The 27,121-nt window shown below is 37.6% G+C and overlaps 1 protein-coding gene across 1 annotated transcript in view; it reads right to left on the bottom strand.

Moving 5' to 3' along the window:
- Window positions 1-27,121, bottom strand: part of TTN (titin) — a 308,951-nt gene that overhangs the window by 250,695 nt on the left and 31,135 nt on the right. Inside the window, 16 exon segments of the mRNA XM_030580102.1 lie at window positions 10,719-10,775; window positions 16,287-16,475; window positions 19,470-19,595; window positions 19,698-19,982; window positions 20,776-21,007; window positions 21,511-21,676; window positions 21,766-21,907; window positions 22,002-22,262; window positions 23,142-23,402; window positions 23,549-23,809; window positions 23,907-24,170; window positions 24,870-25,130; window positions 25,544-25,804; window positions 25,902-26,165; window positions 26,283-26,555; window positions 26,660-26,926. Of these exon segments, the coding sequence (XP_030435962.1) occupies window positions 10,719-10,775; window positions 16,287-16,475; window positions 19,470-19,595; window positions 19,698-19,982; window positions 20,776-21,007; window positions 21,511-21,676; window positions 21,766-21,907; window positions 22,002-22,262; window positions 23,142-23,402; window positions 23,549-23,809; window positions 23,907-24,170; window positions 24,870-25,130; window positions 25,544-25,804; window positions 25,902-26,165; window positions 26,283-26,555; window positions 26,660-26,926 (3,570 nt within the window).

Here is a 27,121-nt window from a genome sequence, read left to right as displayed (position 1 = left end):
GGATTCTATGAGAATGCTGAGTTCAGAATGAATCCCTACTAATGCAGAATAACTTCTGCGGTGCCTACAACAACATTTTGAGACATACAGAACCCATATATGAATGCATGTCAAACACAGAAATAAGAACATGCTTGAAAACAATTGACTACACAAAAGCATTATTTCTTTTAAGTTTAAAATCATCATGCCTCTTAAAACATTTTGAAAGTCGACTGACAAAAATTAATAAGTAGCCTTAGCATTGTGTAAAGTGGAAGAAAAATAATAATTACTCATATTTAAAGCAACAGTCCAGGGTTGCTGAATTTAGGGTTTCATCTAAATTCACATGTATATGTTTGTGTAACCAGAAAGCAGTCATATACATTGTAGGTTTTTCCCTCTTTTTCTATAAATGAATTATTAAATATTTTAAAATTTAAAAATAATTGTTTTATCAGTGTATACATTTCTGTGTAAGCTAGATAAGCTTAGGTCTGAACTGATTACTTCACCCTGAATTGACTCTTCCATCTCATTTTTTAAAATCTTTCTTAGTTCATACCCTAAAATATTTGATTGCATAAGAAACAATTAATCTAAAGGACAATAGCTGTGCTTATACTGAAAAATAAAAAAGCTTCATATAGAGTGTGAATCCATTTGGTTTCTGTCAGTCCAGTATTTAACATTATATGTTGCTGGTAGAACAATGACTGACAGAAGAAAAACAAATCCCTGGAGACTTAGTTCTAATCTTAAAATGAAAATGTTCAGTGAAAGTCTCCTGCTTTCTTACTGCTGTGTATTTTTTTATTCACAGCGCAGGAGTACAGGGAAAGAGAGATTTTATTCTTATCGTTTTATAATTACATTCTGTCTGTTGATTTATTAAATGCCTCATCTTTGCCTCTAACTCTTAAAGGTACAGTACACAATATATTTATATCCATGCTTATTACAAATCCTGAAGTCCCTACTCAGTCTTTACTGCAGGAAAACTTCAACTGGGTTTGATTCTGATCTCACTTGCATTGCTTTTGCAACAGAGTAACCCCATCGACATCAGTGAAGTTATTAGTTTACAATCAAGATCAGAATCAGGCACATTGTCTTCAATGGCCATTTTGCCAGAATAAGGCCTGTATAAAATAGAGATAAGGTGAGTGAGGTAATATCTCTTACTGGACCAACTTCTGTTGGTGAAAGAAACAAGCTTTCCATCTACACAGATCTCTTCTTCAGGTCTAGGAAAGGTGGAAAGGCTAAACATTTGTAAGCACTTCAGGATTTGACTGAAAGGTGTACTGTGTTTAGACTGAAACGTATGTCTAAAGTAGTACTCCATACCCTTAAGTTACAAGAACACAGCGGATTTCATATTTCAAGTTGTTTGCTAGGCCCTTTTGACACAGAGATGATTGCACTTTTAAATAACACAAATATATACATGTATAGGAAACAGACAAAGAAGTTCTACATACGTGAATAACAATGATAAAAAGGGTACCTTTAGCAGAATGTACAAGGAATTAAATTAATTCCTGTGCAGAATGCCTGCACAAGCCTTCTGCACCACTTAACTCTCTCACATTCCTAAAATAGGGCATGTGGGACTTGAGGGGTGCCTATCAGTTGTGAATTTCACTTCTCAATGAGCATTAAAATATAGGAAGCACCTAAAGTGAATGCTACACATTTACAAACAGAATTTAGGGACAATGCAAACCTATTGTGTGCTTAATCCAAACACATATTTTGAAATCAAACTTGGAAATTCAGCATATGTTTAACACAGCACTTGTATCAGCAGTTCCTGCCCTGTTTGCAGCTACACATCTGTATTCCCCTTCATCGTTTTGGATTACATTTCCAATAATTAGGTTATGATAGCCCATCTGCCTTTCCTCCATACAGTACCTATTCCCTTCAAGCAGTATCCCATCTTTGTACCAACTGATACTTGGGTATGGAGCACCAACTACAAGGCACTGGAAACACGCAGAGGCTCCTACTGACGAAGTGCAGTCAACAATATGTTTGATAAACTTTGGAGGGGCTTCTGTGACTTGGAATTCAAAGGAACAACTACCTGAGCTCTCCGCTTTAAATTCTATCTTCTCTTCTTTGGATGGCTCAGCGAATACATCAAAATTAATATTGACACATTTCTCCCCTTCCTCTTCACACTCTTGTTCTGTGACAGCTACTAACTTGACAGCTTTCTGAGAATCATCAGTGTCGTGCTCAAATTCAAACTCCAGCTGTATTTCGGTCTGGTTGCTATTTGGAAGAGTACTGTCTACAAGCAAATCAAATGTCTGTGGCCTACCCATAGCATTGCCTAAAACTATATCAGTCATTCCATCTCCACTCCAGCTAGCAAGGGCTCTCTGTGAATCTAGCACAACTAGAGAGCTTTTGCATATAGTTTCTCCTACACTATTCACTGCTTTGCACCGATATGTGCCACTATCAGAATGACCTACATTCTGAATTTTAAGACAATGACTTCCTTTCTCAGCAGTCACAAGGTAGCTCCTGCCGTCTGCGGTAATGCAGGTATTTTCTTTAAACCACTGTACTTGGGGAGTAGGGGAACCTGTCACTGTACATTCAAACACTGCCTCTGAATTTTCTAGAATTTCCAAATCAAAAAGGGGAGTGGTAAAGCGCGGGGGCATTTCAGTGACTTCAAAGTCAATTTTCACGTCTTCATCTCCTTTTGCAATCAAGCCAGTGGTTTGCTTCACCAGAGCAAAAGGGAGGACATCAAGAAAAACAATCATACTTTTGTCGTCAGATGTAAATTCAGGAATTGTGACTATTTTGACCTGCTTCTCGAATTCCATAACCTCATTTTCGTCCAACTCTACTTCCAGAAGTATTTCCTGAGGAGAAGGTGACCTTGAAGTTTTATTTTGTTCCAAGTCAAACTCTATAACATGCTGATGTGTTACTGGAGGAGGTAAGGCCAAGGACCTCCCATCTTGAGGCAAAACTTCTACTTGGGTGATACTTTTAGCTTCTCCTATGATGTTTACTGCATGGCATATATATTCTCCTTCTTCCGATTTCTGAACATTATGGATTTCCAAAATACATGTATCACCCTCCTTTTCTATTCTGACTCTTTGATCTGGTTCAAGCAACGACTTATTTCGATACCATTTCACATCAGGAACAGGAAAGCCTATAACTTCAGCAATAAAACCCAATAAACTGTTTTCATAGACCTTCCTCTTGGGCAAGGGTTTGATAAATGCTGGAGGCATTTCATTTCCCTTTGGTTCCACTGCTTCACAAGGTGTGCCAAACATCTCTGAGCGCTGCTCTTCATAAGGCAACCTCCTTTCTTGGAAAGGAGAATGTAATGCTCTGGGTTCAGGATATTCACTGGTGGGGGTTGTGTAGCACTCTCGTGGTGTGCCATTCCTTACCAAATCTGAAGGGGACTTTCTGTTGAAGGATGGTTCCTCGGAAGGTGTTGAGTACCGTTCAGGTGAGTCAGCTGGAGTGTGGTAAGATTCAAAAGACATGGGAGATTCAAAATTCTCAGCTGACGATGGTGGTGTATAGAATCGCTCAGATTCTGTCAGTTCATCTCCGCTTGTGCTAGCAATTTCTATTGACATTTCTGATTCAGGAGAGAGTGGACGGGTCAGCTCCTGCTGCTGATTATAATAGTTGTAAACGGTGCTGAAAGTGACGTCTTCAACTTCCAAAGAAGTGATACATTCCTTCTGGTCAAAGGCCTGGAAAATGGTATCTTTGAAATCTGGACTCTCCTGCTGTCTGGCTGAAAGTAAATAATTTGAGAGAGACACATGTGGCTCAGGTTCTGAAACCTGAGCAGCATTCAGCTCTTGACATTGCAAAACATTTTGTGATAGGCCCCTTTCATCCAGATTTCCTTCAGCAGCATTTACAACGTCTTTAGTCTGAAATGAAATTTCATTTTCAAGCTGATCTTCTAAATTACACTCTTCTTTCTCTGAGGCAATTAATTCTTCTCTTGATTGCCTTTCCTGGACTATGGATTCTTCATTTCTTAACGAACGAAGGAACTGTGCAAAAGAAATGTCCCTGTCCTGTATATCTGATTCCTGCTGAATACCATGATGGTCTTCGGGAATAACTTTGGTATAACACCCAGTTTCAGTTTTACTTCCATTAAAAGTAGAGCTGCTTATTTCTTTCATTGTGGCTTGCTCTACCAGAAGAACGTGTGTTTGTTCTTGCTCCACTTTACATGCAGTGGGTTCTTTCTCCTTTGCAGCTTTTTTCATGTCAGTTATGAAGTTGTCTGCTTTGGGGTCTATTCTCTCTAGTGATTCTACACTCTCAGAAACATCTGTTTCTTGCACTAAATTTTGGAAATATTGATTTACCGACATTTTGGATTCTGCTGAAGGCCTAGGCTCAGTCTGCTCCAATATCAAGTCTTTAATTTGTTCCTTAAATGATTCTTCCACACAAACATTTTCCTCAGATTCATCAATTCCTTTTGCAGGCGATCCCTGTTCAGTAGAAAGAGGAATGTCAGCTAGGTCACTTTTAAATATTTGCATTTCAGACAGTCCAGTTTCTGTTAAGAGAGTCCGTTCTTGGATGTAAACTCCCTCCAGTTGCATCTTGTAATTATGACGAAGTTGTTCAGTTAAAGACATTTCTTCTACAAGTGTGTCATTTATTTGTAGATGGTTTATGAAACTTTCGGTTTCTCTTTCCACAACCTCGGGAGATGACACTTGGTTTAAGGAACACATTTCTTCCGGTGATATGCTGCCAGTCTCTTTGGAAACAAATTCTTCTGAGAAAATCACTGCATGCTGTTTTAGATTAAATGCTAATCCCTGGATTTGGGGTTCTACTTTTTCTAGAGATAAGGAGTCTTCTTGAGAATTATCTTTTTTGCTTATAGCTTCACTCTCTTTGGAAAACTCTTGACAGGAATCAATTCCTTGTCCTGTAGGTGATGTGGTTTTCTCTACATTTTCTTCCATGTGGTGTGTATCGGGTTCCATTTGTTCAGAAGCAGAATGTTGATCTTTGAAATATATTTCATTCTGCAGCAGCCTCTTTTGTTCTTGACCAAGATTTTCTATAGCAGAGTAAACTTGTTTCAAATCAAATACAATATTGACTGTATCAGGTTGAGAGGCTGGGTATTGACCTTTTAAATGTGTTTCTTCTTGTTGCCTCCTAATTTGTTCTTGAAAATTCTGATCTATATTTTCTATAACTGAAGGAGCTTGTTTTAAATCAAATACAATGTTGCATGTTTCAGGTTCTATTTTTTCTAATGTTTGTTCCTTGTGATAGGTTTCCTTCTGTTCTGTCTCTCCAATGTCAGATAATTTTTTATCATGAAGACAGACATTTTCCTCTATGCCATGTGCAAAGCTTCTGTAATCTTGTTCTTTTCCTTCCACGGTTCTTTCTTCTTGCCTCCTGTGTTCTTCGTGCTGAATTACTTTATTTGGGTCATAAAAACCAAGTTGTTCTAATTCGGGTGTACCTTTCAGTTCATCACTTATCGCATGCAAATAGGGCGCATCTTTCTCTTTTATGGTAGTTGAATCTTGAAATGTCCTATTTAAGTTGCTGTCACATGTGTCCTTTTCATATAGATCTCTATCTTCTTGTACCATCTTGGATATAGGACTGAAAAAACTATGATCCTCAAATTCATTCCTCTTTGCACTCAGCTCCTGCTCAAAGATATGGATTTGATCATTTGTAAATTGTGCATCTAAATTGTCACTGAAAGAACGTGCCACAAGAGGTGTACTGAGAGTTTGCTCATGAGCAGAACTATCTTGCTCGGGCTCTAATTTCTCTGAAAAATGCCCTGCACCCTTGACTTCCATTTCATTACCGTTACTAAAAGATTCACTTGGTGTGTTTCCATTATCAAGATGGCGCAGATCAGTAACTCTATTGCTAAAGTTATGTTCTTCAGGAACTGTTTTTTTCAAGCACTGCTTCTTCTCAAAAGCAGCATCTTTACCCTTCACACTCTTTACTTCACCATCTGTATCCTGACTTGCAGGAATTTCTATATTATTATATGTAGCTTTCTCTGTATGGCTTTCAATGATCTTTTGAAGTTTGTTCTTAGATGTAAATTCTGTGGTTGTAATTTCCATTTTTATTTCGTCTGTTTTATCAGGCTGATCTCTTAGCTCTTCAGAGAGTGGAACCCGGTTGAGATATCCAAGAGAAGCGACTACTTCAGCTTCTTTTATCTTTGACTTCACTTGTTCACCCACGTTTATTTTCTCTTCTAGTTCACTCGGGAGCTGGAAATCTGGGCTTTCAATTATTGGCTCATCCTCAGTGTGTGGAACCTGGTTTAAACTGCCAACAAAAGCAAATATTTTGGCTTTTATATTTGACTCTACTTGTTCATTCACTTTTATCATCTCTTCTATCTCAATCTGGTGCTGAAAATCTGGGCTTTCCGATACTAACGGTTCTTCAGGTAGTGGAACCTGGCTTAAATCATCAGCAGAAGCAAGTACATCAGCTTCTTCTATCTTTGACTTCACTTGTTCACTCACATTTATTTTCTCTTCTTTTAGAATTGAGAGCTGGAAATCTGGGTTTTCAGATATTGATGGTTCTTCAGGGTGTGAAACCTGGCTTAAATCGCCAACAAAAGTGAATGTCTTGGCTTCTTCTATCTTCAACTGTACTCGTTCACTAACGTTTACTGTCTCTTCTTTTTCAATCTGCTGCTGGAAGTCTGGGGTTTCAGTTATTGGCTGATCCTCAGTAAGTATAGACTTTCTAATGTCACCCACAAATCTTGGGAGTTTGGATTCTGTTTCTTTGGAGGATGTATTTTGTTCCTTTTCCATGAGCTCTACCTGCCTCGGTGTACTGAGGTTATGAAAATATTGACTTATGGAATACTCTCTATCATTAAACTTGTCAGCAATATATCCAACTGAGGATTCATAAAGATTGTGCAAAAGTTCCTTTGCAACCTCTTCCTGGATTTGCACACTCTGATCTGGAACAGTTTCTTCTTCAACATCACTAATTTGTTCTACATGACTATAAAAGCTCTGCACACCAGACTCTACTGTAAGATTGGAAACAGTTTCTATTACTCCTGCTGTGTTCTCAGCAACACATTTGTATGTGCCAGCATCTGACACAGAAACTTCACCAATACGTAACCTGTAATTACCATCCTCTTCCTCCTCAAACTGAAACTTCTCAGTAGGAGTTAATATTTTGCCATTTCGAAACCAAGTTACAATCGGTTGAGGTTCACCAGATACTGAGCACTCCAGTACGACAGAATCCCCTTCTCTACAATTAATATATTTTTGTGTTTCTTTCACAATTTTTGGTGGTTCATTTACCACATCAAAGGAAAATTTAAATTTATGTTTTATTATCTGAGAAACTTGGTCCCGAGGTGATGGTTCAGGTACAAATTCAACAGGATGAACTATTTCCTTCAGTTCTTCATCTTGTTCTGGAGTCGGAGTAGGAGCAATTATTTTGATTTCCACAGGAAATGAAAGCAAGTCTGAGTCAGAAACACAAGGTATGGGCAGGTTACCCTGAGGAATGTAAAGGGTGGCTTTACTTTCACTACTGAAAGCTCGTTGATTTTCTTTCATTTTGTCAAACAGAAAACTAAGTTCTTCTTCCTCTTCTGCATAATCCTTTAATAGTTCAGCTTCATCGGTGGTGAATGGTTCAGCCTCATTCCTCTCTTTAATCTTCACTTTGAGCATGCCTGATGTTGTGGCAGTTCCGTATTCATTAAATATCACGCAGGTGATGGATCCTTCATGCTGAGGGAGAACAGACCGGAAAGTCAAGGTAGACCGGCTCTCTGTCGTGTGAATGGCATAGTCCTGGTTACGTGATATCGGTTTGTCATTGTTATACCAAGTAACAATAGGTTGCGGATGGCCACAGAAATGACAGCCAAATATGCAACTCTCTCCTTCTTTTGCTTCCTGAGATTCAATTTTATGAACAAACAAAGGGGGGCCAGGTTTCAGAAGCTTTAGAATAGGGCTCTCTGACCTGGCAGACTTTTCTTTTATTTCACAGACTTCTACCAATGCAGACTCTCTGATTTCTGCTGAGTCTTCCAGTACTAACATTGCATTTTCTTCATTCTTTTCTGTTTGGATGCTTTCAAAAGTATCAACAGGCTCATTGATGTTTATTGTGATTGTCTCAGACATCACATTCTCCAGTTTCATAGTTTCGCTTAGTCCATCGCAGAGAAGCACATAGATTATGGATTCAGGGCTTTTCTTCTTGGCTGTCATTGCTTGGAACTCCTTCAGACGTTCTTCTGGCTTGGTATCTATTCTTGAGTCCTGTGGCTCCTTGTGTGTATAACTATAGTCGATGGAGGTAACTTGGGCAATTGGCTCTGGTTGCTCTAATGGTGGGTCTCCCCGAAATTGCTCTCTCTTTGGTTCTTTCAGTGTAATTAGTGATTTTGTTTGGAATGTTTTTGCCTTGATGCTTCCTTCAGGAAAGTCCCGAGGACTCTGGGAGGGTTTGGAAAGCCCCAGTATTCGTTCCATTCGCAGGTGAAAGTCCTCTGGCATCTTAACAGAGTCTGGTTTAGGATGGTGCACGGCACCCTCCTCGCCACTTGGCATTTTGGGTGAAGAGGTGCATGTATGGATTGGTTTTATTGTCTGGAAGTCAGAGCGTATCGCCTCACTCTCAATGGTCCAATGGACTGGAGGGGTCCCTCGGTCTTTACCATCTCTAAAGTCTGTGGTTCGCACTGATTCAAGGCGTGACTCTGTCTCGGTTTCTCTCTCTGACAGGCGCAGTTTCTTCTTTTCCAGCATGGTTCTTTTGGCCTCCCGCAGTTGTTGCAACTTACTTTTTATTTCGTCATCAAGCAGAGCATCACTTCCATGATCCCTGTGCCTTGCGGTGCATTTGCTACCTACTTGTTCTTTATCGTACACAAACTCCTGTCCCCTTAACACAGGGAGTTTTGGAAAGCTTATGGTTCGCACCATTCCCTTTGCAGGAGGCAAGTCGCTTAATATCTTTTCAGTCTCCTGCCTTTTATCGAAAGGAGAGCCAATGCACCGCAGATAAACCTTCAGTCTACCCTCTTTCCTCTTCTGAACCAGACATTCAATACTCTCATGGGTTCGTTTGGACTTTCTCAGGAAATCTAAATATTTTGCATTTTGCTCCTCTCTCTGTGCAACTAGCAGCGAAGCGGTTGACTCAGCTGAACCCTCACTGTTAATGGCAAACACTTTGTAGCTCCCAGAATCTCTCTCCTGAACATCTCTAACCTCTAGGCTGGAGCTGTGAATATGCATATCACTCTTCATTGTTATTATTCTACGCAGATCTTTAGGGATAGGCCTATTATTATGAAACCATGTAATTGCGGGGGTTGGACAGGCAATGAGTTTACATTGGAAAACTGCGGGATCCCCCTCTAAAACAGATCTAAACTTCAGCTTTTGAGTGAAAGAAGGTTTAAAAGTCTCAGACCAAGAACTTATAGAAGAGGTTCTACTTGCACATCTCTGCACAGACATAAATCCATGGTCTAAGTAGTCTTCAGAATTGGAGAAAGCGTCTCGTATCTCACTTCGCTTTTCAGGACATCCAGGCTCTTCCCCGAAGAACAGTTCTGTAAGAGAACAACGTTACATTACAGCGTACTCTGTTGCTTCTCTCTTACATTTGAAAAATGAAAAGAAATGAAATGGCAAGATATTAAATTAAATTGGGGGCATGCTACAGATTTCATCACAAATCCAGAAAAAAAATTCACTCACCATATTTGTTCGAATAAACGCAATGGCTTGCTCTGTTTTAAAGATTCTGACACGAAAATCGTTCGTTGTCTGTTCTTTCTTCAAACTGTGGACATTTCTTCTTGAACAAGCAAAAATGAATTTCAAAATAACATGTTCCTAGGGGTGTATGGTTTTGCTGCCCGAAAAGCTTTGTGTCTTTTGTTGGCAAAGAAGAAAATCTTACCTGACTTGCAGACAGTAGAATAAACGCCCTTTCTGATCCCTTTGATTATGGTAAAATGTTCAAACAATTGAAAAAAAATATTTTGAAAGATATATAAAAATGTAGCTGTAAGTAATTAGCTAAAATGAATGAGAAGGCGTTTATTCGAACTAATACAGCCACTAACTTCACAACGTTATGCAAAAAAAGCAAGCAACATGGACCACATATGCTATCTGCAAGCCAGTGTAAGAAATGTATAGTGATGAATTAATGTATGTACATGAAGTGCGAGGATACAATGAGAATGTGTAGCTTTCACATGTCCTAAGTAACATTCATTTTCTATTATACTCTATCCTTTGAATGTTAGGTTGCTTACTTGTTTAAAAATCATTTCATTAAGATTTTTATACCTTTGTTTTGATTTAAACTGTCTCATGCACTAACAAGAAAGTTTAACAAATAAAAGCTTAAGCAGTAAACAGCTGCACAGCATGAAGTAGAAGTTAAAAGTACAGCTGCATAATTATAAATGTAAAGTTTTAAACTTATTTTAAAACTTAATCTTTTAATGTGGGTAACCCTTAAAACAAAAACATGCAGCATATTCAAATATGCTCCAAAGTGTATTTTACTTTTCCTGTCATACGCTGTATGTAAGCAAATAAAAGTTTCTAACGATTTACTAATTTTTTCACGCTAAATCAGTGCTTTAGCTTGACATCCATTTGTGACTGTACCTTTCACTTCCATTTCAATCTGTTTTTCTATCTTCTCTTGAAGAACTTTTTCTGGAGCTAGAATAAAATAGAGATCATTGTGATCAATTAACGCACCAATTAATGGGCTGTGAGGTTGAAACTATGAATATCTGTTGCAATGATACAAAAAACCCACACACACATACATGAGTACATGCCAAAACATCTCAAACACCTGATAAATTTGACAGAACAGTGATCAGATGCTTCAAAACATATTTGTATTGTATACTTGTCTACAACATTTTATGATTTTTGCCTGTTATTTACCATGCCTTTAACATGCCTTAAACACCAGGAGGCAAACATTCAACATCCACACATGTGTCATATTTTTCTTTCTTTACTGTTTCCCATGGGCTGAATGTACTTGAATGCAATGATGGTATGCAAGAGGAATTTATGTTTGGAAAGAACATGCAGTTGCCAACCTGTCACTCTCAGATGAGTGCTGCACTCGGCTTGTCCTGCAGAGTTAACTATTCTGCATTTGTATATACCCCTCTGATTCTGAACAACTTTCAGTAATTTTAAACTGCACAGTGGCCCATCGTGTTTTAAGGAACATAATGCAGACTCCTCAACTATTAGCTGATTGTACAGCCAAATCACACAAGGAGTAGGCACACCCTTTATTACACAAAAGAGTGACATATCGTCTCCTTCTTTTACAATAGTTTCTGGGAGCAGAGTTTCAAGAAATACTGGTGCTTTGGCACCAGTTTCTATGATCTCTTTGCATGGCACGACATCAGGGTAGTAGTCTCCGTTCCTTTGTTTTTCAGTTCCTTGTGAACTTTGAGCTGAAGTGATTAACATGCTTGATGTTTCCTTTGAAGACTCTTCCTTAACTTCGGAGGTTGTTTGAATCTGAGACTCTTTGACTGTTTTAGTGCTTTTAGTATCTGAGTCAAGCGTAATTTTTGTTACTGCTTTGGCGTGTGCTTCTTTAGCTAGGTAAGAATAAAGTTAGGAAAAGCATTAGATTAGGTGGTTGGCAGGAATAAAACACCCTTATACTTAGAGAAATAAAAATAAAGGGTTTAGTATGGAAAAGAAATGTTCAGCATGTTAGTGCTCAAACTAAAAATAAACTATGAAATATATAAGTTAAGACACATGTAAGGGCTCTATTCATGCTAGGCTAAAAGAAGGTCCCAATTAAGTCAGTAGGATGTCTACCATTGACTTAAGAGGGACTACGACTTGGTCTGTAATGACTAACACAAGCAAGCACATCTTTAATTTTAACTAGGGCTGTCAAACTAATAAAATAATCACAATTAATCGCAAGATTAAAAAGTAGTTGTGATTAATCACAGTTTTAATTGCACTGCTAAACAATAGAATACCCATTTAAATTTATTGTAAATATTTTGGATGTTTTTCTACGTTTTCAAATATATTGATTTCAATTGCAACATAGAATACAAAGAGTACAGTGCTCACTTTATATTATGTTTGATTACAAATATTTGCCCTGTAAAAAGATAATCTACAAATCTAAGCATAAAAGGGTATATGAATGTTTAGCATATCTGGTACAAATACCTAGCAACATCATCTATAAATGTTGCCATGAAAACACCTATTCTCACTTTCAGGTGACATTGTAAATAAGAAGTGGGCAGCATTATCTCTCATAAATGTTAACCTTCTGTCTTAGCAATTGGCTGAACAAGAAGTAGGACTGAGTGGACTTGTAGACTCTAAAGTTTTACATTGTTTTGTTTTTGAGTGCGGTTATATGAAAAAATAATTCTACATTTGTAAGTTGCACTTTCACGATAAAGAGATTGCGCTACACTATTTGTATGAGGTGAATTGAAAAATACTATTAATTTTGTTTCTTTTTCACAGTGAAAATATTGGTAATAAAATAATAATATAAAGTGAACACTGTACACTTTGTATTCTGTGTTGTAATTGAAATCAATATATTTGAAAATGTAGAAAAACATCAAAAATATTTATAATAAATATAAATTGGTATTCTATTATTTAACAGTGCAATTGAAACTGCGATTAATCGTGCCTTTTTTAATCTAGTTAATTTATTTTTGCATTAATTGCTTGTGATTGACAGCCCTAATTTAAATCAAAGGTATTTCCTTTGAATATTGAAGGTAACTACAAGTATCAGAGGGGTAGCCGTGTTAGTCTGGATCTGTAAAAGCAACAAAGAATCCTGTGGCACCTTATAGACTAACAGAAGATCATGTAGAGACAACACTTTATATAGATTGACAGGAAAGAAAGGACTTAACTGGTGCGTAAGAGCCAGATGAATGGTGCATGGTAAATGACTTAATGGAAGAGCATGAGACAGTTTTATTCTCATGTTCATGCTGCAGTTGCTCCTGCAGCATCTGATTTCATAAAAGCAGCTATCACATTAACTATGGTGAGCAGTGCCACATTATCTAAGGGGAACAGTGCCAAAGGAACAAGAGGCCCATTTTGGGTCTACAGGAGTCAAGGAAATCAATGTCTATTCTCCAAAGATGTTATTACATGTGCAGAAACTGCTGATATTTTAATGCACTGGAGTACAGGGAAGGGGGAAAGGAATCCTACAAATAAAAAACCCACAGGTATGGGGGAAGACTGTGTAGGTCATTAATATAGTCTTGGGAAAGAGAGACTCCTAAATCCAGTAGACAAGCAAGGATTTTATAGCACTGAACACAATGAATAGACACATTCAGGAGTAAAAAACAGACCTATATTTAGGGTGTTTGAAAAAAACATGCAAATAAACTGCTTTAAATATTAACCCTTGCAAATATGTAGCACCTTCTGTGCCACTCAAGATGTGCAAGCTGGAATGGCCTACAGTCTGGGTTAATTTGTTCATCTAATGTTCGCCCCTTTCCTTTATTTAAAAAGGAATTTCTCTCTCAAATTCCAACTTCAGAAATCTACATAAGTTGCAAAATTAAATTGGTTCCTTCTGTCCTGTTCTTCCAGGTGGACACTTCCCACCAAATCAATGTCTCATTGCATATCAGTGGCTTAAATTGATAAATTGATGAGTAGAAATTCCATTTGGCTGTAATTTGCTGGGAACAGCCATGATGCACTTCTCAAGCAAGTTGTAAAACTCTCTGCCTGGTGCTGCAAAAGACATTTATGAATAGAGTCCTAAATGTGAAAAAGAACATAAAATATACCTTTCTAAATTAAATACTAGTGTTAGGAAATGTGAGTGAGCTATACGCAGAAATGATTAGGTAGAAATGAGGCAAGTCATAATGTTAAAAATCAAATATCCACCTTCTACTGTTAGTGCAGCAGTTGTTGTTGTCTCTCCATGATCATTATGCACAGTACATCTGTACAGTCCTTGATCTAACAGTTGGACACTTATAATTGTGAGTAATAGGACAGTTCCATTTTGTGATAGCTTCACTCGTTCGGACTCTTTTATCCTTTCACCATCATGGGTCCACAGAACCTCTAAAAAGTGTTCGCTTTCTAAGGCACAAATGAACTGCGCGGTATCGCCAAATTTCACAGTTTGGTCATAGAGTTTCAGGAGAATATTTGGGGAAGCCTCTCTCATTTCCTGAACAGCAGTAGCAGATCCTTTCATTGTAGTTTGCGATGTTTGTGAAAGGACTGTTGTATGGAAGGTTTCTGTTTCTTTCACTGATGTAGCTTTCATGGTTAAACTTTCTGATAGAGTTTCCAAAACCTGCACACCCAGTTGGTACGATGGTTCTTGTATTGTTTTAATTTCTTTTTTATAAGCCTGGGTCTCCTTCTTTGTGAAAGGGGAAGCAACATGAACTTCTGATATTGCCTGTGACTGGACAGACTCTTTTACATCTTTCCCAGAACTTTGCCTATCTATGGCTTGCACTGTGTAATCAAGTAACAAAAAAATAACAATATTAACAACTAACGTACTTTAATGGGCCAACTTAAGAACAAAATAAAATGGTATGGATAATGAGAATGAAAGATATCTTCATGGGAAAAACTCAGCATGCCAGATGCATTATGCTCTTGACACAAAAGAAAATTCATTCACGTAGATGAATGGAAAATAACTTGTATTCATGCAGTTGATACACAGCTGATGTTCGTCTCTTCTTTTCACTGAAGCTGTCCATTCCAATATCAAATAATCTGTTATGATACTCTTTAAGGATGTATTTTCTGTTAGTTTTTACAGCCCAGTGTAGAGCATATGAGACAATGCTGTGACTATCACCAGCTCTCTGGTTTAAAGTGTGTACTTGCGTAGTTTAGTAAAAAATCTATATTTTCTATATATAGGACACAGTTTTATGAGATTTTAAATTATATGACATTTTAAAGTTGAGGAAATGACAGTGGTTTATTGGTTACAGCTAATACTAACAACATTAGTGAACTAGCTGCTAACTAAAAGGTGTGAAAAGAGGAAAGGAGGTAATTAGTAACAGTGGTATACAACAAACTGAATCCCTTTGAACAAAAATGGGGCTTTACCTTTGGCAGTCACTGTAAGTGTAGCTGTGCAAGTTGCTTCTCCAGCACTATTTCCTGCTTTGCAAGAGTATTGGCCAGCGTGCTCTAAAAAAGCATCTACTATTATCAGCATAGCTGTACCTGTAGACTCATCAAAATGGAAAACTATATCTTTTGTTGGCAACATTGGCCGTTGGTTATGAAACCATTGGATTTCTGGTTTTGGCATGCCAGAGACCCTGGCTTGAAATCTGACTGATTCCCCGCTGCATACCCTGCAGCTTGAAATAGGCTGGATAAAGGTGGGCTCCTTCTTAAGTGAAACTGATGAAGAAACATGCCATTGGGACTTTGATGTAACTTCTTCAACCTTTTTAAATCCTGAAAAGAAGCATGCCAACTTTTAATTTCTTACCCTACGCTACAATCAAAGTTCTCTCTCTCGTAATTTTTTTTTCTTTTTGGCCTGGCAATTTTACAATATGAATCACTAATTCCATAGTTTATAAATTATATTGCAAAAATAAAAATAAATATATTTCTGGTTAAATAACACTAAGAACCACAAGCTTAAAATAACAAACCCTCTAGACCATTTTCTGTTCTGAAATTTGCGATCAATATTTTCAGAATGCATAATAATGCAAATTTATTTTCTCATTTGCACAAATCTGGTGCATGCCCTTGTTTAAGATTTTCTAATGTTTCTTACATGAGAACATTTTATCAATACCAAAACTCTTTAGAGATCTTCACAAGGCAAAGGCTTGTTAACGGATTAAAAATCTGTTTAACAGACTTAGGTTAGGGACAAGGATTCTACCTTGTTTGAGGCATGCTGGATGCTGCTAATGAAAAGAATTGAAAGGTGAAGTGCATGGAATGTTGCAAAACTGTGAAACAAACTACACTGTGCATGACCTATGTCTTGGAGATGCAAGTGAATGTTGTGGACATTGTAAGATGATACTGATTAATTGAATTAAAAGACATGACATGACAATGACTCACATATATTTATTAATGAATATTAGTATAGGCACACAACTGATTTTAAAACATTATTTCTTTTTCAATTGCACATTGTACCTTCCAACTTCAAGTTAGCAGTACTTGTCACTTGGCCTATAGAATTACTAGCAACAAAGGTATAAATTCCTTCATCTTCTGGATAGGCTTCTGAAATCTCCAGCTGGCAAGTGTCTTCAAAATGAGTGATTCTAAAGAAGCGAGATGGCTTGATCTCCTTATCTTTGCAATACCAAGAGATTTTCAGATCTGATCAAGTAAAATAAAAAAAGAAATGCAAGATTAAGATACAGTGTCTGTAGGTAAATGCTTTAAAAATACACAAAGTAGAAATCACTTATATCACAGCTTTTTGAAGTTGAATATATAATGTACAATAAGACTTGTTTAAAGACATGTAGCTTATTGGTTATTTTATATTTCTGGCTTGGTAGTATGTGGAAGGGAAAACTTATTTTGTTACTGCTACATTCAGTGATTAACTGGAAATCTGGCTCTCTCTTTCTTCTTCTGGATATCTTTGAAATAGCAGAGGAAGAGTAAGCTTTAAATGTTGCCAGTGTGCATGAAAAATGAAAGATCTCAGCGACTATATCTTGGCATCATATTTTAAGTAGAACTCTCCATTGAGAATTCATCTGTGAGGGTAGGTGAAGAAATATGGAAGGATCAGCTCACATGCAGGAGCTCAGCTGATGGCTGTAGGAGCATAAGGGAGAGCAGAGGTGCTGTACATGGGAAAAGGGTAGCATGGAGTCTGTGCCTTTGAGCCAGGCAAAGAGGTCTGGTGGCTGCTGAAAGTGACTGAGAAGGGGAGGAGTTGGAAACTGGCATAGGAAAGGAGCAGAGGAAGTTGTAGAGAGTCCATTTTCCTTTCATTTCCAATCATGCTCCATTTTGCAGAATCTGATGCATGCTAAGACACATGAATATAGGTGGCTCTTTAGGGCTGCATCCACAGTATCTCGGACAATTTCCCTGTATTTTGTTTTTTTTTTAAGTGCTGCAGCTATTAATTATTATTATTATTGGAGAACTGATTTTATTTTATATTTATCTTAAATCTCAAATTCTCATTTAAAACTGATCATCTAGTAGGCTACAAAATGACTGAGCTGATCCAAACAATTCAAACAAATGACAATAGTCATCTGTTCTCTGAGGAGGGGAGTGCATGGCTTATTTTTCTATCTGAGTTCTGAGAAATCTCCAGTTTTTTATATCCCTAACCCTCTAGACCTTAGGGCCAGATCTTCAGCTGGTAGTAATCATTGTAGCTGAGGATCTGTTTTAGTTGTACTGGCCTGTGTGAAGCTTTTTAATGCCAGTCCATAACTGACAAGAAAGGTCACCATTGAGTCCAGTGAGATACCTTCCTGTCTCATGCATGAAGCCTGTTGTTTTTCCCAGATCTTATAGACCTTGCCAGCTTGGGGAAGAAAAGGATAGCACCAGTCATCAAACCTGGCAGTGAACTACATCACTAACCACACTGATCTGGCATATACAAAGTATTTTAATTCTTTTTACTGCTGTCATTGTAATAAAGATACAATGTTTGCAGGAAACAGTACTGTAGCGTACACAATTTGAAAATATGTTTTCAATGCAAGTATATTAGTTAAGCTAATATAAAATATTTTCAGGCTATATTTGAGAAATATCCAGATTCATTCATATACAATACAAAAAAAGCAGGAACTGCAAGAACAACTCCCCATGTGCTGTGCTGCAAATGTACGTCTCAGTCATCAACATGCACATAAAGATACACACACAATTGTGGTGTGCTTTACATAGCTGTAATTAAGATGTCAGTTCCAGTATAAACTCTCATGTATATTTTCTGAGTCTTACCACAATTTTTATCATGGAAGCAGATTTGTTTTCTAATTTTTTTCCAACTCAAGAATTGCACTTTTAAGTGACAGGAATGCAAAAAGAGTAGATGCTACTCATTTCATGCACATTTTTATAACTAAAAAATGATTTAAATCTGGGCTTTGGTCCAGGGGTTCTCAACCTTTTTCTTTCTGAGCCCCCAACATGCTATAAAAACTCCATGGCCCACCAGTGCTACAATAACTGGTGTTCTGCATATAAAAGGCAGGGCTGGCATTTGGGGGTAGCAAGCAGGGCAGTTGTATGGGGGCCTATGCCACAGGGATCCCTGCAAAGCTAAGTTGCTCAGGCTTCGGCTTCAGCCGCAGGTGGCAGGGCTGGGAGCCCCGTGCTTGACCCCTACCCAATGGGGCTTCAGCTTTGTGCCCTGGGCCCCAGCAAGTCTAACACTTCCATGCTTGGAGGCTCCTCTGAAACTTGCTTATGGTCCCCTAAAAGGCCCTGGACCTCTGGTTGAGAACTCCTGCTATAATCTACTTTAAACTCTTTGGGACAGGGACTGAATCTTATACTGTTTTATGCTAGGCACCAGGTATCTCTACAGTAACATGTGAATGTTTTATTATTATTATTAATAGTTTCCAAGGCTGTGTGGAGTAATAATAATAATAATAATAATAGTACTGCAGATTAATTTATCAAACTAGCTACTATGGCATCATGGGCAAAAATGTTAGTTATCAGATGGTATTTATTTAATTAAAACATGGTAAATTTATATAAGGAAAGTCTATTTTGAATAAGTGTAAATTAAAAAAAACAAATTCTGATGCTGGGATAAAACAAAAATGCTAATTTTCATATATTTTTAGTTTAATGTTTCCATGAATGGTACTGAAAATGGTACATCCAGGGGATATTAAGGGTTTCGGGGTGAAAGTCAGGGCAGATTTTTGACCTGTTTCTTTTTAAAATGTCAGTTGGTGGCACCAGAAGCTTTGCTCACTGTTCATGCTCATTTATAGGACAATGCTTTCCTTAGCATTGCAGTTAGGGCTTTAAAGCTCTGCCATATCACTGCACTGACCGTTTTAAATGTCATGTAGCAGACAGTACTCTGAAAAGCATTATGAAGGTTCACATCTGATTAAAAATGTCAGAACTACTGAGCCCATGACCACCTATTAAAACACTGCTTAGCTTCAGGGGACTCTTAAATTTCATGTCTGTTGGCAGCTAGTTGCCAGTCAATTATACAGCCAACACTACTTCGTACGTATATCTGATAGTTACACAATCCTCATAAAGGTTGATTTCAGCTCGTATGCTATTAGATTTGCTTTGAGATAAGCTGAACAATTCTGATATAACAAAAATTGTATACGATTTCATTAAACTAACCTGTCCCTGTAACTCTGCACTGAAAACAAGCAGATTGTCCCTCAGAAGTAACAACATCTTGAAGTGGTGTTAGAAGAGTAGGTGGATAAACTGGCACTTCTAGATCAGGAGAAACAACTTCTGGGACTAAAGGAAGAGACCAAAAGTTTAGACCGTATGGAAGAGCATACATCACAAAATATTGACAATACCATTTCAAATACATTCTAAGGAATATGGGAAACCTACCTTCCACTGAAAGTGAAGCTGAAGTAGTGGCAACTCCATAGTCATTCTTTGCTTCACACGTATAAACTGCTGCATCTTCAGGGAAAGTCTCAATCAACAATAGAGTGTATTCTTGTGCGTCATGAAGAAACTTGCATTTGAAGCCTGCAGATAGCTGCTGCTCATCTTTATACCAGGAAATTTTGGGCTGTGGTCTGCCTGATATTATAGCGCAAAAGCGGGCAGGTTTACCAGATTCCACGGTGGTGGGCTGAAGCTCCTGAATAATATGGGGTGGCTCTGGAGCTGCAGATTAAAAAAAAGGGGGATCTAAACATGTGTTGTTTATTGAAATTATTAAAAATTTAGTAAGATCTTTTACTCTGCCAAACAAAAATACTATTGTCAAGTGGTCAGAATCCACAGTCCTTATTCATGCAAAGTTCCCAGTGACTGAGGATCCAGTTTAGTATTTCTCACACAACAAAGTCTTCCCTTCACTTGACTGGGGGATTTTCTTGGTCAAGGGATACTGAACTGGGGCTGGAATAAAGATGACTCAAGAAAAAATGTTTTAAAACAAATAGCTGTTTTAGTGTATAAGATATTTTGAAAGATGAAATTGTAAAAAAAAAATCTCTGAAAACTGTTAGGTTGATCCCTCAAATACTACATATTTGAGATATCAAAGTTAAGGGACTACTGCTTTATTTACTTTACTTGGAAGTAAGAGGATTGACTGGCTTAGATAGATGCAGAGATAAAAGGTGCTATAACATTTTAATCAGTTATCCATTTCAATGGAAAGAGTGGACAGGAAGCAGTGACGTAGCACAAGCAGCCCCAACTGTCCGGGGTTCTCTCTCTGAAGTTATCCCAATTTTACAGTATTATAACACCAACAAGTTTCACAGAGATACAGAAAACACAGGATAGGAAATGCAATGACGAGCAAAATGAATGTCCATGCATACTATTAGAGATATAAAGTGGGTGAAGTAATATTTTTGTTTGTCTCACCAACAGAATTTGGTCCTACTGTCTCTCTCTAATATCTTGGGACCAAACATGGCTACAACAATATTGCAAACATACATACCATTAACATAAAGAATAATAGAGCTTCTGTTTCTTCCTGCTACAAAGGTGTATTCCCCAGCATCGCTGTATCTTGTTTCAGTGATGCTCATCTGGTGGATTCGTCTTTCCACAACATATCGATATCTTTCCTCAATCTGGAAATTGATCTCAATGCCATCCTTATACCAGCGAGCATCAACATCATCTTCATTGACTTCAAATTCAACTACAGCTCGTTGTCTTTCAGTGACCTTTTATCAAGTAGAATAAATATTACAAATAGCACCTGCTTTTACAGCTGCCCTCCTGCTTCACTAAACCTTATGGGGGAAAACTCAGGAGGCTCTGAATTCTGTCTCTGCAGCAGGACACAGGATGTCCTACTACTTAGTGCACCAACTCAAAGTAACTATATAGGCCTGAGAGCTGCAGATGTGCTCTCCTCCACCCACTTATTAATGTCCTATTTGGATCTATGAGAAGAAAGTTACCTGTCTGATGAGAAGTAGGTGTCTTTAGAATCCCTAAGGCCTTTATCGTGGTGATGAGGGTGGCCCATCAGAATATGGTGGGAGGCCCCGACTGCACGACTATTGCTGTTTTTTTTTGCCGGGGGGGGGGGGGGAGTGATTATCTCATATAGTTTAGGTACACTGTTACCCCTGGCTCAATATATCCCATTCATTAGTTATTGCTCCTTCAATGGTAAAACAACAGAACTATCAAGAATGTATTCCCTTTGTATATACTGTACCTGAACATCTTTATGGATACTTCTGATACGAATATCACGACCTTCCACAACTAAGTTAGCACTGGACATGTTTCCTCCTGCTACTACAGTGTACTGTCCAGCATCAGACATCTTTGTGGAAGAAATGAGGAGGCGATGGACAAATCTCTCCCTCTGAACTTTCACTCTAAAGACAACAGAAAGACAAAGAACAGAGCTATTTTTCTGAAAAAAATATAAGGAATACTAGGGTCTTGTTCTGAAGAAAAAGATTACCTGTCACCAAGCTGGAGTTCTTGGCCATCCTTCATCCACTGCACTGAAATGTCAGGTTCTGATATTTCACATTCAAAAATGGCTCGTTTCTTCTCTACAACCTTAATGTCTTTAATGTGCTTCCTAAATTCAATGTGTCGAGCTAGGGAAATACCATGGATATACGATCAGTGCTGTAAACATATATCAGGAGGGCCATTACATTCCTTAAATATACAGACTATGAAAACAAATACCTTCCACATATAAAGTGGCTGATGAAACAGCTTTCCCAGCAACAAAACTGTATTCTGCAGCATCACCAAAGTGGACATTCCTTATGGCAAGAGAATGTGTAAGCTTTTTAGTTCTTATCTGGCATCTATCAGTTGATTTTATCTCCACCCCATTCTTTAACCACTTGTATGTGATGCCTTCATAGTTGACAGTTACTTCAAATGTTATTGTATCTTTCTCTTCAGCATTGATGTCTTTCAGCATGGATGTAATCAATATAGCTAAAAGAAAAGAAATAGCCATATGGTTTAAGAATGTGTCTTAACAGGAACCTGAATTGCTTCATAATCCTTTAATCAGATTGTATTAAGACTAAGGTCCTTCCTTCATTGGTTTTGCAAAATATTATAAAATAACCCATTAATTGAAAACTTGGCTTCTTGCATTTAGCACAAAAATTACCAAAAAGAGAGTGCATTTTATTTGGAAGTTACTACTTTTTAATAGGTGTATTTGTTTTTTTTATCACATATTGTTGTAAAATCAATAAGGAAAAATATAAAACCAATGGAAAGCTCATAGTGACTTGAATAATCTTATTTTCTGGGAAAAAAAAGTTTTAAGCTCAAAACCCAAACAAATGCCAAAAACAAACCATATCACTCTGTAGTTGTATAGCGCCTTTCATTCAAGGACCTCAAAATAATTTAGAAAAGGGAATATTCTCATTTTATAGATCGTGAAACTGAGGCACAGTGCAGCTAAATGACTTGTGCAATATCAAAGAGACATTCTGTGTCAGAGTCAAGATTTGAGAATTGAATCTAGGAATAACATTTTCAAAAGTTTCTGAATGATTTAGGAGCCTAAGTCTCATTTTTAAAATGTGATCTAGCCACTTAGAAGCCTAATCCTTAATAAAAGTCAAAGGGACTTTGAGCTCATAAGTGCCTAAATCTCTTTTGAAAATGGGATTTAGGCTCCTTAGGTACTTCTTTTGAGAATTTTACCCCCGTCTCCTGATTCCCATATTCCCGCTTCAACCACTAGATGGAGTGTGTTTCAGTTTATATTGAACACAAAGAAGCTTTAATCATATATTAATATCATAACTATTTTGGTAATAGAAAACACTCTGGTTAATTTTTATTTTCACTTACGGTTCACTGTCAGAGTTGCACTGACTCTGTCATTCCCACAGACAAATGTGTATTCTGCAGAATCTTCACTGCTTGTGTTAATGATATTGAGCTGGTGGAGTTTCCCCTGAACCACTATTTTAAACTTTTGACTCATTTCAATTTCCACACCGTTTTTTAGCCATACAGCAGGTACATTGAAATGAGATACTTCACACTGAAAGGAGGCAGTTTTGGTCTCAGGAACCTCAATACTTTTCATGGTCTTTGTAATATGTACAGCTATGAAAAAACAAGAGAATGAAAAAAAAACCAGATAGTATTGTCTTTTAAAATCTGTTTATAAAATTGGAAATGCAAGGAGTAACAGATTATCCTGTATAAGGACTAGTTATAATACATGAGCTAGTGTGGTGTGAAATACTTACTTTCCACAAACAGCTTTGCTTTGCACTCCAATTGCCCTACTACAGCTGTGTATTCTCCAGCATCAGAGGGAGATATATTCTGCAACATCAGCTTGTGAACTTTCCTTTGAGAGAGCATTCTGTACTTGTCACTTGACTTAATCTCAACATTTTTGTGGAACCATTTGATCGGTATGGTATCATGGGAAACACTCAATTCAAAGGAAACAGTGGCATTTTCCAAAGCAGTCACATCCTTTGGCTTTTTGATTATCTTAACAGCTTAAGGAAAAGAATTACAACAGTTTATTCATACTTGTGATTTCAATTTTAAATCAGTCATTAGATTAAGTGCTGAAATGCTCACAAATTGACTTACTTTCAACGTGGAGTCTGGCACTGGCACCTAACCTTCCAAGCTTAAAATTGTAAATGGACTCATCAGTGATAACACAATTTTTCACTTGCAATGTGTAAACAGTTCCTTTTACTGTAATCTCATATTTATCATCTGATTTAAGTTCAATGCCATTTTTGATCCACTGAACTCCTTTAACATCAGGATGGGTAAGTTCCACAGAAAAAACTGCATCTTGTGTTTCTGTTACAGTTAGGTTCTTTAGTGTCTTCTTTATTTTAACAGCTAGAAAAACAATTACCAATAAAGCTGAAAAAGCAAACTGAAACTCAAAGACAGTTAAATATTGTCATTTTACAAAACATGTTCTGATCCACTTTTATTTTAAGATCCAAAGACATACACTTCACACGCCTATCATGGTCACCAGCCCCCGCCATCCCCCCAACCCCCCTCCCAAAACAAAACAGCATTTCCCAGCAGCTACAGGCATCTAAGATGAACATAGCTTTTCTGTATTTAAAATGCTACTACATAATTGGCAAATGTTGACGTTTTAATGCCTTACAGCATACACTGAATATGTTTTTATCAAAATATTATGTTAAATTCTAATATGGAACATCCAAAAATTGTATCCGTTTATTGCCTCAAACATCATGCATTTTAAATACAGACACTTTGTAATAATGATGATGTATATCCAGGAGCGCCAACAGCTTTTTTGGTGCCCTGGGCAATGGAAGGTCCCGCCCCCGAAATACCGCTGACGACTGGGCAGCTGAAGATGCGGCCGTCGGGGTTGCCGCCCCCCAAATATCAGTGGCCTAGGCAACTGCCTAGGTCACCTAATGGATTGTGCTGGCCCTGTGTATATCATACTTAGTTTTATTTTGTATTTTAGGGTCTGAGCCAAAGGACATTGACCTCAATGATTTTTGAATTAAGCCCTTAAAAGTATCAAATCAGGACAGAATTACTGACCTTCAACCTTCAATTTGGCAGATGTTTTTGAGGATGCCACTTTGTAGGTATATTCACCCATATCATCTAACTTGGTAACTGGAATATTAAGTCTCCTCTTTAAGCCATCCGATTCGCTTCGGAGTTGATCAGTCATAGATAATGGTTTACCATCCTTCAACCACTGGCCATCAGAATCAGGATTTGCCACCTCACATTCAAAAACAGCTTCTTGGGATTCAGCCACTGTTAGATCGGTGAGAGGCTTTGCAATGGCACCACCTGTTGGGAAGCAGAAGCATGAGTTATTTGTTCAGCGTTTCAGCTGTCTCATTATATTATTTCCCCCCCATACTGAAATGCAGCTTTGCTGAAATCCACTGGCTACATGGATTCTGAGGACAACATACTGCCTTCATTTGTGCATCATTCTACATTATGGTCCCGATTTAACAAAGCATTTAAACACCCACCTAAGAGCTGCTGAATCAAAGCCGAAAAGAGAATAGAAAAAATAAGAAAGAGAAAGAGAGACAAACCTCAGGAAAAAGAAGAGAAAAGAAAAAAGAGTATAGAAAGGTATAGCAAGAGCAAAATTGCCAGGTGTTGTTTCAAAATATGTAAATTGCTTATTACATTGGGCACATTTTTTTAAAATCGAAGTATAACACTTTTTGCGATTTAAGCCTACTAACCTGCTACTATAAGCTTCCCAGACGTTTTCTTTGCTCCAGCGTAAAATGTGTATTCACCTTCATCGTCTTTCATCATGTTGATGACTGTCAATTTATATATTTTGCCACGTGCTTCAATTTTGTATTTAGGACTAGGCTTGAGCTCTTGGTCTTTGAAGTGCCATAAAACATCAATACTTGCATGAGATAGCTCAACCTCAAAGGATACATTCTGAGTTTCAGTGCATGTGATGTCATGAAGGCCTCTAATAATCTGAATTTCTGTAAAACAAGTTCATTAGAAATGTTAGTCACCACCACTTTGTTATATTAGCAAGCAATATTTTAAGAACTACTATGCATCTTAACGAATACCTACTTTCTACTGTAAGATTGCAACTGGTTTCAACTTTGCCAACCATTAGTTTATATTGTCCTTCATCTGATGCATAGGTCCTGGTAAGCACTAGCCTTTGTTTAGTGCCTTTGCAGACAGCTTGTAGACGGTCATCAGGCTTTATCTGTTGATCGTTTAGGTACCATTTGGATGAAGACACATCAGGAACTGAAACTTTGCATTCAAAGAGAGCTTTTGTTCCTTCAATAGTGTGAACATCTTTTAGTGGCACCACTATGTCCACACCTGGCAAGTCACAAAAATATTAATGTAAACCCCCCTTAAATTAACAAGAAAAAAAGCAAACAAATTACCACCCATGCCTTTGAAAAAACATTGGACTGGCTAACAATAGTCACTTACTATAAACAGAGACTCGTCCAGTGGTTGAAAGAAGAAGACTGGGAATATTAAAGGAGTAATTTCCACTATCTTCCTTTGTTACATCTTCAACTAACAACATATGTGACTGCTTGTCCAGCACAATGTGCACACGGTCATTTGGCTGAATTTCAATACCGTCCTTCATCCAGACACCTTCAACATTTTCTAGGGAGACTTTAACTTCAAGTTGCACAATATCACCCTCACAGACTTTCTGATCAGTAAGTCCTTGAAGAATAGTTACAGGACGAGCTATGAAATATGAAAGAAAAAGAAATTAATCCTCACAACAGATAGGCAAAATAATTACTCTTAAATCTGTAGGAAAGAAGGGGTATGTTATTAGAAAGGCTTACGCTTCATCTTCAGTTTGCAACTGGTCTTTTTGCCATCTACAACAAAGCTGTACTCTCCTTGGTCTTCCTTACTAACATCTTTAATAGTGAGAATTTGGCGACCACGCCGGGATGTAATAACGTATTTACTATTGGATGTGAGCTCCACATCACCACAATACCATTTCCCCTCCACATCTTCAGGGGAAATCTCGCATTCAAGCTCGCCTGAGAAGGACTCTGGGACTTCAATATCCTCAAGTTCTTTAACAAACTCAACAACGGCACCTGCATTAGAACATAAACATTCACAAATGATTTTTTAAAGAGTTTTATGAAACATTTCTTATAAAAACATTTGGTTTTAAAGATGTAAACTTGGATTTAAATCAAATATTATTTTAAAACCCTGAACATAAAATAATATTCAGGCTTTCATGTTGCATTAAAAATATAAATATAGTGTAAATATTTCTTCAATGT

This window comes from Gopherus evgoodei, chromosome 11 (genome assembly GCF_007399415.2).
Source record: "Gopherus evgoodei ecotype Sinaloan lineage chromosome 11, rGopEvg1_v1.p, whole genome shotgun sequence".
NCBI classification, from domain to species: domain Eukaryota; kingdom Metazoa; phylum Chordata; order Testudines; family Testudinidae; genus Gopherus; species Gopherus evgoodei.
Note: the sequence above shows the minus strand (reverse complement) of the source record. Positions and strands in the feature narration are given on the sequence as shown.